The 17,917-nt window shown below is 51.5% G+C and overlaps 1 protein-coding gene across 1 annotated transcript in view; it reads right to left on the bottom strand.

Annotated features, from left to right (window-relative positions):
• MYH14 (myosin heavy chain 14) overlaps positions 1-17,917 on the bottom strand; it is a 75,876-nt gene that overhangs the window by 38,021 nt on the left and 19,938 nt on the right. The window contains exons 11-17 of the mRNA XM_090261199.1: positions 9,630-9,725; positions 8,699-8,817; positions 7,332-7,484; positions 6,874-7,047; positions 6,373-6,546; positions 4,668-4,782; positions 659-846 (exon numbers count right to left, since the gene is read on the bottom strand). Of these exons, the coding sequence (XP_090117325.1) occupies positions 659-846; positions 4,668-4,782; positions 6,373-6,546; positions 6,874-7,047; positions 7,332-7,484; positions 8,699-8,817; positions 9,630-9,725 (1,019 nt within the window). The remainder of the gene's footprint in view (positions 1-658; positions 847-4,667; positions 4,783-6,372; positions 6,547-6,873; positions 7,048-7,331; positions 7,485-8,698; positions 8,818-9,629; positions 9,726-17,917) is intronic.

Genomic DNA, 17,917 nt, shown 5'->3' with positions numbered 1-17,917 from the left:
ACTACAGCTATTTTCCAAGGACAGTGTAAGCCTCAAGCACCCTAACTTCGTGGTCTCATTTTCCTCTCATGTTGACCCTTCTCTACGAGGCCCATTCTTTGATTTCACCCACAAAAATACTTTTTAGTGCCCTGGGAGGCCAGAGATGGTCTCCCCAAACCTGCATGACATCCCCAGTCCCAGTGGCCTTCTTTCTATCCCTTGTGCCTTCCATGCTCTAACCTACCACAGGACCTTTGCACAAACTATTCTCTGCTCAGAATACCATGTATGCTTCAGAGCTCAGTTGCCACCTCCTCCAGGGGTCCTTCCCTGACTTCACTGAGCAGATAAAACCTTACGTGGTACTTACCACTCCTACAAATTCAACCAGTCATTCATTTTGGGTGATTAGTTGAACATATGTGTTCTGTATTAGACTGTGAGGATAGGGGTTGTCTGTGCTTCTATCTAATATATCCCTAGTACCTGGCACTTAGTAGGTGCTCAATAAAATGTAAGTCCAATGAACAAATAAATTTTCCTAACAGAGCACTCATTTGGGGAGGGAGGCAAGTCCCTCGGGGTCACACATCTGGTCAGCGGTGAGCTGGGCCCAGATGTGGCTCCAGCCAAGTCCAGCTGCCAGAGCTCCCCTTCCCCGGCCCAGGTCACTCACCCTCTTCTCATGGTTGGGGACGATACAGCGGACGAAGCTGGGGTTGGTATTGCTGAGTGTGGCCATGAGGCGGCTCAGGGACTCCTTGTAGAGCTGCCCCACTGTCCGGAACATGCCCTGGCGGGGGCGACCACCCGGTGGGCCGTCCCCGAGGCTGCTCACTTGCTCCAGCCCCACGATGCCCTCCACTGCGTGAAGAGGAAATCAGATGAAGGGTGAGAAGGGACTCAGTGGTCAGTTTGGAGGGGCTGAGTTGGCCAAAGGTTAAGGGCTTTACTATTTACAGGGCTTGGCATCTTATATATAAAGTGCCTCCCACAGCCTGGTAAGGTAGGTAGTACCAGCCCCATTGTACTGGGGGGCAAACTGAGGCTCAGAAAAGTGGAAGGCAGCGCCCAAAGCCTCACAGCTTAGAAACTGCAGATGCAGGATTTAAACCCAGGCAGGGTGAGTCCTCTCGAAGGCTGATCGCTGACCCCTCTCCTCCTCAAGGACATGATCTCCGTTCTCCTTACCGACAGGTGAAGACAACAATAGCAAATGCTGACTTAGCGCGCAGTCTCTGCCCGGCCCTGTTCAAAGCACTTCACATACTCTGGCTGATTTAAAAGCCTGTGAGAGTCGCTCCCATTTTACAGATGAGGAAACCGAGGCACAGAGAAGGAAAAGGGTAATCACAAGCACAACTGCATTTGTAGGAACATGAAACAGAGTCACATTAAAAATGTAATAGAGCGCTGGCTGGTGTGGCTCAGTGGATTGAGCGCCAGCCCATGAACCAAAGGGTCTGCGGTTCGATTCCCAGTCAGGGCACCTGCCTGGGTTGTGGGCCAGGTCCCCAGTTGGGGGTGCAGAAGAGGCAACCGCACATTGATGTTTCTCTCCCTCTCTTTCTCCTCCCTTCCCCTCACTCTACAAATAAATAAATTATGTTTTAAAAAATGTAATAGTCTCTGCCATGGCTGGGTGGTTCAATTGTTTGGATTGCAGTCCATGCACCAAAAGGTTGCAGGTTTGATCCCCATCTGGGGTGCGTACGGAAGACAATCAATCAATGTTTCACTCTCACATTGATGTTTCTCTTTCTCTCTCTCTTCCTCTTGTTCTAAAATCCATAAATATGTTCTCAGGTGAGGATTTTTAAAACTGCAATAGGGTCTGGCTTTTATGTGCAATCTGTGAAATAAGGCAATCTGCCTTCACAGTAAGCTTTTTTCTAGAATTCGATGACCAAATCATGCCGGGTTTCTCAGGATCCTACAGCTGGGGCTGAATCTGATGTCCCCAGTGATGAGGGTCATCATGGGTCAACCAGGTCATCTGCACTTAGGCAGGACCTGGTGTATGGTGGGGGCTCAGATATAGCATTTTCCTCCCCAGGTTTCATCTCCCTCCCACCACCATCCTTACAGTTATTATCAAAATGATAACTGCCATTTATTACGCTCTTATAGAACAGGTAAGAGCTGAGGCTCTGGGACTCAAAATCCTGGGTTCAAATCTCAGCTCTGCCACTTAGTGGCTGTGTGATCTTGGATTGGCGACTTAACCTCTCTGTGCTTCGGTTTCCTCAACTGTGTAAGGGGGGGTACTAGTACCAACACCTGCCTCAGTGGGTCATACAGAGGATTCTACGTGTTAATGATCATAAAAGGGCTTCGCACAATGCAAGGCACATAGTAAGTGCTCAATAAATGCCAGCTGGTAGTAGCCCCATTGTACTTTGGCATGCAGTTTAGTTAGAAGAGTCTAGTTAGCACTGAGTCTGGAAACTGCTGGGAGGGCTGGCAAGGAGGAAGAAGAAGCATGAGAGACCTCCTCATGGAGAAAAGAGGGGACGGGTGTTCAAAACCAGGTTCCCGGTCCAACAGGCCCGCCCGCCTCGTCTGGCAAATCTCACCCATCGATGCACAGTAGCACCCACCCCCTGGTGGAGAAATGGCAGAGCTGCGCCTCCCTGGAGATCCCGGGGACGACGGTGGGAAGGAGCCAAGGAAAGAGAACTGCTGGAAGCCCCCATGTTCTGGGGAATGAGGACAGATGTGGGGAGAGGACAGATGTGGGGAGATGCAAAAGATGGGGGATGCAAAGGGAGCAGCATGAGAAGAGGGACAGGAGGTGGCAGGAAGGAAAAAAAGAGGAGGGTTATTAGTCAACAGCACGGGCCAGAGCAGGAGGGAGAGCCTGAATACTGGCCATAAACATCTAAAACCAGGGAGACTGTCCTGTTCATCTTTGTGCCTACCCACTGAGGGCATCAATGTCAGCTGAAGGGACAAATGTCCTCCATGAGCCTTAGTACCAGAGGGAAAAGGTCTCTCTCCCTCGAGGTTGAGTCTGTATGTCCTATTAGGTATCTTTTCCCCCTGACGGCCAGGAAGCTCGAGGACGACCTTGTGGCTTCTGCCCGGCATGTGGCGTTGGTCTCTCTGAGGCTTGTCCTCATCTGCCTTTTCCCCTGGGCTGCCAGGATGCTGGGCTTCCCGCTCTGGGCTCAGGGCAGCTGTCACAGGGACTGATGCAAAACTAGCCCCGACTCCCTACCCCTCTGTGGGACCTGCAGCGCCTCGAGTGTGGGCTCCTGCGTTCAGGAGGGCTGTGGGAGAAGGATCACTGTGCCACGTTCCAGTCTAGGACTCAAGAGGCTTTGCCGTTTCCACTCTCCCTCTTGGAACGCTTTGAGTCAGCCACATGCGGGGTGGGACGTGTGAGGGGTCACTGGGACATCATGTAAATGAAGCACAGATTCTAAACAAGCAGGGTGGGTGGGGGGACGTTCATTCGGAAGGAGAGCTTCTAGCAGAATCCGGTTTTGTTGCTAAACATCAAACACTGCTTTTCAATCCCTCCTGTGTAAACTCCACGAGACACAAATATCAGACTTTTCTTTCTTAAGTCAGCTCACAAGATCAAGGGACCCAATGCCCTTTCGCTCTGTGAGTTGGTTTTGGGAACCACTCATCTTGCTTATTTTGTTCTCTTGTCTAGTTGCATGGACTGGCACATCTACAACTATGCTTTTCACTCCCATCAAAGAGTAAGGCAAGCTCTGGCTGGTGTGGCTCAGTGGACTGAGCACCAGCCTGCAAACCAAAAGGTTGCAGGTTTGATTCCCGGTCAGGGCACGTGCCTGGGTTGCGGGCCAGGTCCCCAGTTGAGGGCGCACGAGAGGCAACCACACATTGGTGTTTCCCTCCCTTTCTTTCTCTCTCCCTTCTCCTCTCTCTGAAAAAAATAAAATAAAATCTTTACAAAAGATAAAGGTAAACTGACAGATTCTAGAAACCTGAAATCAGAAAAAAAACAAGATGTTGGTGCTTCCAGCTGTATAAAATCATCTCTCAAACCCCCTCTAAGGATAGGGGGCAGCTTGGAAAGTATGGGGTTCTACCACAAAGGCATTTGGCTTTTCTGCTTATGCCTCTTAGAAGTGTCATTCTGAAAAGACTGATGGGAAAAATTCACATGGGTCTTGTTGGAGCAAGACAACTCCAAAACTCTATCTCAGTCCATTGTTTCTTTCTTCTTCCTGGGGGCCCTAAGGGGAACTTTGTGAGAGAGCAAAGAAAGAAAAGTCTGAAAGTTGGCCAACCTGATAAACAGCACCCTTCTGAGTTGTCTTGTCATTAATTCTTTTCCAGTCAAATCTCTTTTTAGGGGATCACATGCCACCTGCAAATAATGTTATCGCTTTCTTTGCAATGCTCACATGCTTATTTATTTTTCTGGTCTGATTGCATAGGCTAGTATTGCCAAAGCAGTGTTTCACAGCAGTGCTGACAGTGGGCATCCTTGTCTTGTTTAAGGAGGAGTGTCTTATCATTGAATACGATGCTGGCTTGAGATATCCATCAATCAGCACTAACTGGGAACACTAACTGGCTGGCCTGCAGAAGTGCTGCGTCAGAGCAGACAACTCAGCCCCCGAAACAAAGGTGCTCACACTGTGGGTTGGGAGCAGGGATGCCCAGAGCCCCAGGGACAGGGCCGGGGGAAAGCCAGTCCTCACCATCTTTCCAGATCTCCGCCGTTAACCGATCCGTGCTCTGGTGCAGCAGGGCGGCAACGTTGTCGTTCAGAGGGTCCATGTTTTTCATCAGCCACTCATTGGCCTTGTAGTCGACCTGAATGAAACCAGGCATTGGAGCGTGGTGAACTTGGAGGTTCACGGGCTCCCCTGATTTTCCAGCTCCAGGCTTCACCACGGGGGGAGGACGTTGGTGCCACCTCGTGTCCATACCTTGAACTGCACCCTCCGCCCGCGGGACTCCTCTCCCTTTCCTTCCCTGCCCACCGCTGACCCCGTCCATCACCACTTTCTCCCTTCTTCATTCTACTCCAGACACCTTGGCTTCTCCACTGTCCCTCCTCACACGTGCAACCGCATTTCCACCTCAGGTTTTCCCCCCGAGCTGTCCCCGCCGCCGGGGATTCCCTCTCTGTGCGCTTTCCCACAGACGGCTGCTTGGGAGAATGCAGGGTTTTGCTTTGAGAGTTCCGCCGTCACGGCCTTGACCACAACCCCCGCCCACCAGACAGGGGCTCCCTGAGGCCAGGGCCCGGCTCTGACTCGTGTCAGCACAGGCCTGGGCCCCAGCAGGTCTCAGCAAATGTTTGGGCACCTTGGAGCCGCACGCAGGACACCCGGGCTCCTGCCCCCTCGCCGTGATGCGCACCGTCCCCTGGGCCCGCAGAGTCCCTCGCGCCCTCACCTGGCCTCTCCGGCACCCGTTACACATCGTTCACACCATAGAGCCCCCAAGCCAAGTCAAGACAGCCACCTCTTTTTGTAAGTAAAGGGTTATTGGGATGCAGCCCCCGTTAGTATATTTATTTATGTGTTACCTGTGGCTTCCCTCACGCTGCAACGGCACAACTGAGTAGCTGTGACAGGCAGTGTCTGGCCCGCAGAGCGGGAAGCAGTTACAAAAAAGGTTTGCCGACCCTTGGTTTAGATTTCAGATCAAGCATTACGCTCCCCTGGGGACACTTCCCCGGTGTTCCTCCCTCCTCTGGGCGTCGGCTTTGACGCTGCCCTTCGCTGCCCCTATGAAGGCGCTTGTTGGACTTACATCCCGGTTGTCTGGATTTGCCTCCCTTCCAGATAAGGAACTTTGTAAGGACAGAAACCATGTCCGACCTGGGTCCCCAACTTTGCTCAGCACAGGGCTGAGTGCACAAAAGACAGGTTTAGCCCCAGCTGGTGTGGCTCAGTGGATTGAGAGCCGGCCTGCAAACCAAAGGGTCGCTGGTTCGATTCCCAGTCAGGGCACAGGCCTGGGCTGTGGGCCAGGTCCCCAGTTGGGGGGTGAGTGAGACAACCACACACTGATATTTCTCTCCCTCTCTTTCTCCCTGCCTTCCCCTCTCTCTAAAAATAAATAAATAAATACTTTAAAAATTAAAAAAAAAAAAAGAAAATAAAGAAGGCACGGGTTTGCTGAATGAGTGGATAAAATGCACATAATTGTCCTCCAGGCAAACTCCTATCCATCCCTCAAAGCGTACTGCAAATACCCGCTCCTTGAGGAAGCCTTTGTTGACTTCGTCAGATAGTTCTCACTCTTCCTTGGGCTTTCCTGGCCCCTGCCTTGGCTGTGTCCTGTCCCAGTGGACACCCGGTGGCCCTGCCGTCCCTCTGCACCCTTCCCCACATCTGCAGCCAGGTTGTCACCACTCCCACCCGCAGGCCCCAAGGCTGGCCCCGCCCCTACCTTGCCCGCATAGTGCAAGACGCTGAAGTCGGCCTGGTCCCGCAGATGCCTCGGCCGCTGGAACTTGGGGTGGCCGCCCTGCTCCTGGGCCACCTTCTCTACGAAGGACCTGTCCGTGGCCTTCGGGAACCAGCACTCCTCGTCCAGCAGGGCCAGGAGTCCAGGGGGGTTGGCCTGACCGTTGACAGGAAGGGGAGAGTAGGTCAGATCCCCAAATACTGGACACTTAGGTTGCGGCTGGTTTTTAGTGTTTGTAAGCGACACTTGGACGGAGAACCACAGTTTGTAACAGCAAGGATTAGCCCCGTGGTTGGAGCCAGGCCCTGTGGCGGGTGTGTCCCGGGGCCTGATCTGCTACCGGTCACACAGACCTACGTCGTTTTCTCCACGTAACTGATGCGGAGGCTGAGGCCAGCAGGGCGAGGGGCTGGCTCCTGGCCTGGAGGGGGCGGGGTGAGATGGCGAGGGCTGTGAGGAGGGAGTGGCCGCGGGCTCACTCACCGGCCGCTCAATGAGGTCGATGCAGGGCTGCAGGTCAAGGCCGAAGTCGAGGAAGGTCCAGGGGATGCCCTCGCGCTGGTACTCCTCCTGCTCCAGCACGAACATGGTGTGGTTGAAGAGCTGCTGCAGCTTCTCGTTGGTGTAGTTGATGCACAGCTGCTCGAAGGAGTTCAGCTGCAGGGAGGAGGGGATGTGTGAGAGAGGGGACAGGGGCCTGGGGGGGTGGGCAGAGACCCAGAGACAGGGGACAGACCCAAAGAGGGGGGCACAGGGACCCAGAGAGAGGGGGACAGGGACCCAGAGACAAGGGGACAGAGACCTGGAGAAAGTGGGGCAGGGACCCAGAGGGAGGGGGACAGAGGCTGAGAGGGAGGGGGTGAGGAGGGCAGGGGCACAGAGGGAGGGGACAGGGCAGCGTGATGGCGCCCTCAGTCCCCAGTGGGGCACACAGCACAGACCTGGAAGATCTCGAAGCCGGCGATGTCCAGGATGCCCAGGAAGGAGGCACCCTGGCGGGGGCTGCGGTCCAGGGCCCGGTTGAGGCGCAGGACAAGCCAGCGGAAGAGGCGCTCGTAGGTGGCCTTGGCCAGGGCTTCGAGGGCGAAGTCAGCCTGCATGCAGATGGGATGCATAGTGAGGGTCCAGCCTGCACATGAGTGGCCCGGCCTGTCCGGGCCCCCACCATCGTTCAAGATGACATTAACAGCAGCCCTCCATTCCTCAGCCCTACTGTGCTCCAGGCACTGCCTGAAGTCCTCAGGGCTCATTAGTTCATTAATCCTCTGCCCTCCTGACCCCACTTCCTGGAACAATTAACATAACAGTTAAGAGGGTGGACTCTGGAGCCAACAACCTGAGTTTGAATCCTGCTCCTGCCACTTAGAGGCTGTGTTACCTCAGGCTGTGAATAAACCTCTCTGTGCCTCAACTTCTTCATCTGTAAAATGGATCCTAATAGTACCTCCCCTGAGAGCAGAATCACGGCCAGTGTGACCTCCAGTCTCTGGTCCTTGCCTCCCCTATTGTGTCTTCTTCATCCCAGGGCCTCGAGCACCCAGCTTGGGGCCCAGCAGAGGCCTCTGCCCAAGAGCTGGATCCTGAAAACCACTAGCCCATGTTAACTTCTTTCTACCCCTAGCCCTGCCCGCTGGTCTGAGCCACACTGTCATTGGCTTGGATTATGGCGGCAGCCTCCTCCCAACTCCCTGCTTCCACCTGCGCCCCTGAGACTCCACCCTCCATGCAGAAGACAAGGGGGTTTTTATAAAAAAACAACCTGAATCAAATCGCTCCCTGGCCTAAACCCTCGCTGGCCTCCTGCTGCACCCTGAATAAAACTCACCTCCTTAGGGTGGCCCCTAAGACCCTGCGTGATCTGTCCCCTACCAACCTCTCCGCCTGCAGCCTCACCCACCTCCTTAGTGTTCCCATCTCGCCAAGCTTGTTTCAACCCCAGGGCCTTTACATGGGCTATGCCCTCCACTTTGAACGGTCTAGGTCTTGGCTGGAACGTGACCTGCTGGGAGAGGGCCTGCCAGACCCCCCCCCCGCCCAACCCCCTTCTTGGCAGACGGCACCCCTGTCGACCCCTGTCTACAAGCATCCTGTTAATCTTCGTTTATTAGGTTTTCTTACTACAGCCTGAGTTCCACGTTTCTATTGCTGCTTTTATTCCCGGTGCCTAGTCCGGAGCCGGTAACTGAGCAGCCAGCACCAGTCTGCGTGAGCGAGCGAGGAAAAACGGCATAAGCCACTCCCTAGACGCCGGAGTCGGAGGGCGGCGGGAGCCCGATACCTGCCCCCCACCCCCCGCCACACCGCCCACCTGCTCTTTGGTCTGCGCTTTCTGCACGTAGTCCCGGCCAACTTTGATGCGGGGGGTGAGCAGGGCGCGGGAGAAATCCGTCACCCCGAGTCCCAGCAGGCGGCAGAGCTTCTGGGCGGCTGAGGAAGACAGGCATCGAGGTGGGTGAGGTCGGCGTTCTGTCCCAGGACGCGGCTGCCCGGCGTTTCCCCCCGGAGGCCGCACAGGTCCTACCAGTGTGCGCATCCTCTGGCCCCGCAAGTCTCCTCTGGGACCCCCAGTGGGCGAAAATAATCCCGGGTGAGCCAAGACTGGACTACGGGGATGTTCATCACCGCATTGTTTACAGTGGACATGACCAGGAAATAACCTGAACGTCCAGCACTTGGGGATTGGTTAGAGGAGCAGAGTTCATCCATTTGAATGGCTGTTCCACCCTCATTACGTTGGAAACTCATGACATGTTAAACTGAGGCGTGCATTTCATGATACGTGTATTTCACTTTGAATCAAAGAACGGACTGTCTATATACTGTTCTGTCTGTCAGATTTTTCCCCATCCAGCTCATATTATTTTATAATAATTAGGAAGCAGAACTATTTCCATTTTGATTAAAAAAAAAAGAATATCAACTATAATCCTGCTTTTGAAAAGGAAAAAATATACACATATGCAAGCACAGAGGCCAGGAGGAGATGTGCCCAGCACTGATGGCAGGTCTCTCCAAGGCGCTGGGACGACTGGGGACCCTGTTGTCCCCTGTTTGGCAGGCTAGTGTTGTTCAGACTTTCAGCAGGGATCACATATTTTTATAACAGAAGAAGGGTGAGAAAATGCTGAAGACTCAGCGAAGGGCAGGGAGTCAGAGCAGCCCGGCCGGGAGGGGGTGCTCTGTCTGTGGGGCAAGGGATGCAGGGTCACGGGGCTGGGCAGCAGGCCAGGGGGTGTCACCTGTGTTGTCTGGCATGGAGGCTTGGTCGGTGTTTCGTTCTCTCTTCAGGATGATGTTGCCGAACTGAAGGACCGCAGAGACCATCCGCAGCATGGCTAAGGGGCGGCAGAGAGGGGGGGGGTGGAGAGATCACTACGGCTCCAGACACTGTGTGTGGTCTTCACTGTCCCTTCAGAAATCTAGCTTAAAAATCCCATGTCAGCCCTGGCTGGGGTGTGCAGTTGGTGGGAGCATTGTCCTGTACACCAGAAGGCTGCGGGTTCGATTCCCGGTCAGGGCCCGTGCCTAGGTTTGGTCCCCGGTCGGGGCATGTACGGGAGGCCACTGACCGATGTCTCTCTCTTCTCTCTCTCCCTAAAATCAATACACATACCCTCAATCCTCGGGTGAGGATTGAGAAGAAAAAATCCTATGTCAGTTTACACCACCATCCTGAGCTTAAAATTCACATGCGACACTGGGCAGGACTTAAAACACATGAATAGATAAGTGAATCCTGTATTTTGTGTTCGAGGTTCACGGTATGACCATTCAGTGTCTGCTCATACTGTCTGTTTCATGAAATGATGCCGATAAGACTTAGAAGAACTTTGAGAATGGATGAGCGATATGGAAGGATTTCTGAACTATCAAGTGAAAGGTGCGAGGTGCAGAAGGGTGTTCATGGCGTACTCTGTGTACAAAAGGCAGAAAACAGGAAGGACAGTTGATTCTCGTCATCTGCAGAAATGTTCCACAAAGTCACCAAGAATGCTGACGTAGTGACTGCGAATGAGTGCTCCTAAGGGGACATACAGGGTTTGGTTCCTGTGAGCCTCTGGCCACAACGTTTTCATCAACTGATCAATACATCACTTTGTTTTACGTGTGTTTCTGCTTATTTTTTAAAAAATATTTTGTTTATTTACTTTGGAGAGAGGAAAAGGGAGGGAGATAGAGAGGGAGAGAAACATCAGCTGGCTGTCTCTCCCACGACCCCAGCTGAGGACCTGACCGGCAACCCAGGCAGGTGCCCTGACCAGGAATTGAACCGGCAACCTTTCAGTTAGCAGGCCGGGGCTCAATTCACTGAGCCACACCAGCCAGAGCAATGTGTGTTTCCATTTAAAGACACCTCATTGATAGACAGAGCGGGACAAAATTATGTTTACAGTTATTTATATGGAAAATAATATAATTAATAAACAATACAAGAATAAAGTCCGTGTTGCGCGTACTCACAGCTGTACACCTGCTTCTGCCCCTCCCCGTACACTGTTGCTTCATTCACATTGAACTCATAGCCAGCAGCACTGTAACGCCCGCCTGAAGGAAGCTCATCTAACATGCGTATTTTCTCCGTAAGGCACAGTCCAGCCGCCCTGTGCTTAGGAGTGCTACCCTGCACTTCGGCGCTATGCTTGGAAGGCATTATAGACAGAGAATTCACCATCACAATGAAAAAAAGCACAAAAACGTGAAAAACTCCACCGACCACACAAAGGACACTGGTGTACAATACGAGAGCTGAAACAAGACGGCTGGGCAACCCCTGTGAGTGTGCACTGGGCAACTCAAGCTCCCCCCCCACCCCCCACCCCCCGCTCTGTGAATGACCTCAATGACCACAAATGCAGGAGTATTGGGGTTACAAATAAATGTGGGTGGGGGGGTAATTCCCAAGAACAGAAACCATGAATGAGGATGTACAGATGTCCCCCAACGTATGATGGTTCAAATTAAAATCTTTCAAATTTACAATCATGGTGCCCCAGCTGGTGTGGCTCAGTGGATTGAGCGCCAACCTGTGAACCAAAGGGTCATCAGTTCGATTCCCAGTCAGGGCACATGCCTGGGTTGCGAGCCGGGTCCCCAGTTGGGGGCATGCGCAAGGCAACCACACATTGTTGTTTCTCTCCCCCTCTTTCTCCTTCCCTTCCCCTCTCTCTAAAAATAAATAAATAAAATCTAAAAAACAAAAAATTACAATGGTGCCAAAGAGATACACCTCCAGCAGAGACCATACTCCGAATTTTGAATTTTGATTTTTTTTCCCCTAAGAACCAGCTCCCAGTGAGCCACCTGATCACAAGGGTAAACAGCCCATAGTCTAAGGGTGCTGTGTTGCCTGCATTTTGGGGGTACTGTGTTTTGTGGTTTCCTGTCCCATCATGTCTACAAACACCTGCCTGTGTCTCCTGCTTCTGGTGAGAAAGCAATTACCCTTGAGATGAAACTCAAGATCACTGTCCAGCAGGAAGGCAACAAGCCACAATTACATAAATCACACGAAGTGTTCGAGACTTGATTACAAAATAGCCTTTGTGTTAGATGGTTGGGCCCAACTGTAGGCTAATGCAGGTGCCCTGAGCACCTTTCAGGTTGGCTAGGCTACGCTATGACGTTCACACTGTGTTAAGTGCATTTTCGACTTAGGACATTTTCACCTTACTGTGGGCTCATCAGGAGGTGAGCAGCACATCCATGCGTCTAAGAGTATCTGTCTGTATTTCCTTGTCTGTGCAGAGCTTCTAGAAAGCGTGTCAGAAGGGGGCAATGCTGCCCCCTAGTGTACGTCTCAGAAACGTGTAGCGTTTGGTTGACATAAAGATGGGGGTCACTGAGGCAACGTGTGGGGTGTTCCTGGATGTCATCGGGAGTGAGGACAGGAAGCAGACGTTCCTCGGGAACGCAAAGAACTGTCCACATCCCGTGTGACTCCTAAACGTCCCATTGCACAGTCACATCGTGAAATAATGGTCTCTAATGCTCAGACACGAATCCCAACTGTTTTACGTGTAAACACAAAAGGATTTGGTTTTTACACACAGTGAATTTTCCAGGACGGGAGCCACTGTGCAATCCGAGGAAAAACTGGTGTTGGTTTTGTTCAGAATTTTCTTCAGATGCGGTCAGCATTTCAGAACCCTCTCGCTTCCCACCGCCAAGCCGCGCGCGGCACGTGTGTCGACCGCGTAACACGCCTACACCAGGCTGGGCTTGCGTCCGCTGCTTTCACGGGGGTGCTACAGATGGGGCAAGCACCCAGGCGCCTCATCAGCCGCCAGTTCTAGGGCAGTCTTCACGATTTACGGATTGAAACGGACACTGATTTTTTTCTTTTTTTTTCTTTTTTACGTTCTCCATGCCAGGTCTTGTTCCAAACACAAAAGAACTGATTTAAGCTTCATAAGAACTCAATGAGGCAAGTCCTACAATAGCATTTTACAGATGGAAAACTGAGTAAAACCCCCACTTGACAGATGGGGAAACCAAGGCACATGGGGTCATGAACTTGCCTAGGATCTTCGAGCTCATAAGCGGCAGGCCTGAGATTCGAACCCGGGCAGCCTGACTCTGGGGTCTATATTCTTAACGACTGTGGTTCCCTTTGTCTCCTCCCTTTAACGTAGAATTCTAATGTAAACACGTACACAGAGCACACACACACAGAAGCGCACAAACCAACACTTCCTGCTCAGGGAGTCTTGACAAAGCGAGGGCAGCTCGGAGCCAGCGCCTCGCCGCCCCCTGCTGGCCACTCACTGAACTCGGATGAATTTCACAATCACAGGGTTGCGTGGAAGAAGCCAGACACCAGTGTGCATACGGTATGGGTCTGTCTGTACCAAATTCAAGAACGGGCGACACAACTCCATGTTGTCAGACCCCAGAATAATGGTTACATTCAGGGGGTGCCGGTGATGGGAAGGGGCCGGTTATACCCAGCGTTCCCTGGCCGAGGTCCTGAGCTAGACGCTTACAGTCTATGGCGCAATTTTTGGTGCCTGCGCTACCCTGCTACGCAGTTTACTTAGAGAAAGAGGGTGGCGCAGAGGTGAGGGGGGTGTACCCTCCCGGGATACTCCTGCCAAAAATGTGTAACCGAATCTAATCGTGAGGAAACACACCCAAGTTTGAGACAAAACAACTGGTCTGTAATCTTCAAAAGTGTCAAGGTCATGAACGATAAAGGCAGACTCAGGAACGGGGCCAGACGGATAGAGACGGAAATGTGATGACTAAACTCAACCTGTGATCCCGGACTGGGGAAGTGTATGTGTGTGTGCGTGCGTGTGTGTGCACGCGCGAGCACACACATAACTTAAAAAAACGTTTTTTCTTTGCTAGAAAGCACATATGCCATATTGGCATATGGTCTGTGAAAAACTTTTTTTTTGTATAAAAGACATTATTGGGATAATGTGGTTTTGGGATTAGAAAATAGTACTAATCGTGGCAATGTTAACTTCCTGATGAGAATACTGTGCTGTGACTGTACCAATGTTCTTAGGAAATACACACGGACAGATTCGGGGGGTGGTAGCTGAATAATGCTAAGATGCCCACATCTGAATTCCTGGAACCTGTGAGGGTCACCTTGCAAAGCAAAATGGACTGTCTGGCATAACCAAATTAAGGATTGTGAGGTGGGAGACTAGCCTAGATTATCGAGGTGGGCGCTGAATGTAATCATAAAGGTCATTACAAAAGCGAGGAGCCACCCTGACCGGTGTAGCTCATTGGGTTAGGTGTTGTCTGGCAGAGCAAAAGGTCGCGCCAGTTTGATTCTGGATCAGGGCACATGCCCGGGTTGCAGGCCAGGTCCCCAGCTGGGGGCGTGCGAGAGGCAACCATACATTGATGTTTCTCCCCCTCTCTTTCTCCTTCCCTTCCCCTCTAAAAATAAATAAAATATTTTTTTTTTTTAAAGGGAGAAGCCATGTGAGCAGAGGTTAGCGATTCTCTCTGAAGACAGAGGAAGGCGCCACATGCCAAGGAATTCGCGCAGCCTCTGGAAGCTGGAAAAGGCAAGAAAATGGACTCTCACCTGACCCTCCAGAAAAAACCCTGATTTTTGTCTACTAAGACTGATTTTGGAATTTCAACTTCAGAACTCTAAGAGAATAAACGTGTGTTGTTTCAAGCCACTGAGTTTATGGTCCTTTGTGGCAGCCGCTTTAGGAAGCTAATACAAAAGGCAAAAGGGCACCTCATCTACGCCCCTATTTTCACACGGCTCAGTAATTAGAAAGAAAAGAGGATAAAGCACATGTGGCAACTGGGGAATCTGGGAGAAGAGTGTGTGTTCCTGCATTCTTTTCTGTAAACCTGAAATTATTCAAAATAAAAAAGTTTTTAAAAAAATACCCTGAAAACAAAAGGGGATGTCACTGGCCTGAGGGCTTGGACAGGCCTTGCTCTGAAGGACACACAAGAAACCGATAACAGATGTGGCCTCCTGGGAGCTGGGGACACTTGAATGATTATACACTTTTTCGTCTTTTTCAGTTTCATACCTTTTAAAATGTAAGGCCTAGTACAGAAAAAAAAAAAATCACTGTTAAAACAGGACACAGTTCCTGGAATTAGAGAGATTGTAGTGCACAACCTTATAACTATACTACAAACTAAACTGTACACTTTACAAACAGCAAATTCTATGGTATGTAAATTCTATCTAAAAAAAAAAAGTTGGTATAGTTTGCAGGGCAAGCTGGGTGTGCAAACAAATATTAATTTTTCCTCTCCATCTCCACTGACATCATAGCTCCTGTCTTCACCACCCCCCCTCCGTGGCCTTTAAAATAGCTTTTTACAGTTGGCTTAGGAGCCTGCGCTGGTGCCAAGCACCGAGATGAACCTGATGCCTGAGGAGTTGGCAGTTGGCTCTCGCTGCTGACTTCAGACCAGCCGATGGTAAGCAAGCCCCGGCCTGTGGAGGCCTGGGGCTGGCAAAGCTGCTCCTGCCTCAGGTGAGGGGAAACCTGCTTCCCTGGAGGTCAGGCTCCGGCTCAGCCTCTGACGTAGCATTTATGGCGCCATGCAGGCAGATGGACAATGGAGGTCCTGCCTGGGCTGGCCCCCAACGCTCTCTGCCCTGCCGCCCTGGCTTCCAGGGGTGACCCAGAGGTGCCCACCTGCCTGTCTGGGAAGAATCCAGGACTGGCCTTGGAGTCAGTACCTGCTGATCAGTCGGGGTGAGTTCCTGGCAGGTGCCCACCTCCCTGAACCTCCATCTCCTTTTGTCAAAAGGAAAGTCTATGAAAAGGTGACCTCCTGGCGCCACTCCTTGAAAGTGAAACACAAAATCAACCATAATGACTTGATCCACCTATCACACCAGCAAAAGCCAAAAAGCTCCCAAGAAGGCGCAGGTGGAGGAAACAGAGGCTCAGGGGACAGGAAACTATCGCAACCTTCTGGACGGTGACGAGGTAGATTGTCTACAATTAAAATTCACAAGGGGGGTGGGGCTTGCTTGGGCGAGTGGAGGGTGGGATTAGAGGTGAAACCCAGGAAGCCACGAGTGGGTAATTAATTATTGGATCAGGTGTCCAGGGAGTCATTACCCTCTACTCTCTACTTTCGTATGTGTTTAAAGTTTCCAGTAATAAAAAGATAAAAATCAAAATGATTCAGCAATAAAAAGGAATGAGGCTCTGTTACATGCTACCTCATGGATAAAGCATGAAACACCAGGCTGAGTGAAATAAGCCAGCCACGAAGGCCTTCCTCTCATATGATTCCATTTATAGGGAAGGTCCAAGATGGGCAAATCCATAGAGACAAGAAGCCCATGAATGGCTGCCAGGGGCTGGCGGGGCAAACCCACGGGTGACAGCTAAGGGTGCACGTTCTCTCCTTGGGCCACTGATAACGTTCTCAAATTGATGGCGGTGCCCTGGCTGGTGTGGCTCAGTGGATTGAACGCTGGCCTGCAAACCAAAGGGTTCGCCAGTTCAATTCCCAGTCAGGGCACATGCCTGGGTTGTGGGTCGCATCTCCAGCCAGGTCTCCAGTTGGGGGCGCACGAGAGGCAAGCACACATTGATGTTTCTCTCCCTCTCTTTCTCCCTCCCTTCCCCTCTCTCTAAAAATAAATAAATAAAATCTCTTTAAAAAAAAGAGACTGTATATAAAAAAATAAAATAAAATTGATGGTGGTGATGGATGCACAACTCTGTAAATATGCTAAAAGCCACTGACTTGTACACTTTAAACAGGTCAATGGTTTGATGTTTCAATTATATCTCAATAAGGCAGTTAATTTAAGCTGGATAAATACAGAAGTTGCACCTCTCTTTGGATCCACCATTTCTTTTCTAAGAATTGCTCCCACAGTTCTGTTCACCCGTGAGCACAAAGACCTGGGTACATGGAGAGTCAAGGCATTTTTCTGGCCATTCCCATAGCAAGGGGCTGGAATCACCCTAAGAGTCTGTCTGCAAGGAACAGGGTTTGGAAACAAGACTCCTAGTTCACCTAACAATGAAAACTCACACAGCCACAAAAAAGACTAAAGCTCATCTATACAGACTGAAACAGAATGATGCCCAAAATCTAGTGTCTGGTAGGGAAAGTGGGGAACAAAGTTCTCGAGCACTGGGTGATGAGCTGAGTAACCACAGTGCCGCCTGGGACCCAACCCAGGGCCTGATGTGTCAGGTGGTCTTCACTCGCGAGTGGGTGATGCTGGAAGGAAGGTCAGGAGGTAGAGCCTGCATGGAGCAGCTGCTGTGCGGGGAATTTTAAATCAGTAGGAAATATATTAACATTTGAATCACCAGGATAGCTAAGCATCAGCCCTGAAGTTAGAAAATGCCTGTCCTTATAAAAAAAAATAATAATAATAACAATAATAATGTGCATCTTTCCTATCTCGTCTAAAATTTCTCAAAGGTGATGTAGGAAGCCTAACAGTGAGAAATTAGGGCTCGAGGGGGTGGGGCTTTAGGAGACTTGGTTCTCCCAGGACAACCCTCGGTCATGTTTGCATGTCATACGTTATGCCTGAGGGCTATTTAAGGTGACATGTGTCAGGAGGCCAGGTGGAATCTGAGGGGCCAGGCTGCGAGGCCCAGCCCCTCACCATCTGACTTTGTCTGCCAGCTGCCCAGGGAGCGGAGCTGCGACAGGCAGGCGTGGGGATTATGCAACCGTGGTTGGGAAACCCGGCAGGGGAGGCCTGGGACCCTGTGTCAATACGCCCAAGGAGGCCGCCAGTTTGCGGCCGGGTAGACAGCCAAGCTGGCGCTCTGATTGCAGCCCTTCCACGTGGGCCCTGGAGCCACCAGCAACAGCTCCCAGGGCCTCTGGCAGTGGCAGGGCCCAGAGAACGAGACCGGCCCTGGCCCTGCTCAGATCTGGAAATCCGGGTCTTTCTCCACGGGACCAGTGAGAAAAATCACAGTGCACGCAAACGACAAAACGTCAGGCTGCCGCCAGAAAACAGACTGAGGTCGACCTCTGTGCGCCTGTTATAGGCTGAATCACACACCCCTCCCCCAGAAAAAGATATGTTGAA

Source organism: Furipterus horrens, unplaced genomic scaffold (genome assembly GCF_987537825.1).
Source record: "Furipterus horrens unplaced genomic scaffold, mFurHor1.1.pri manual_scaffold_13, whole genome shotgun sequence".
Lineage (NCBI taxonomy): Eukaryota > Metazoa > Chordata > Mammalia > Chiroptera > Furipteridae > Furipterus > Furipterus horrens.
This window is presented reverse-complemented; position numbering and strand designations above follow the sequence as displayed.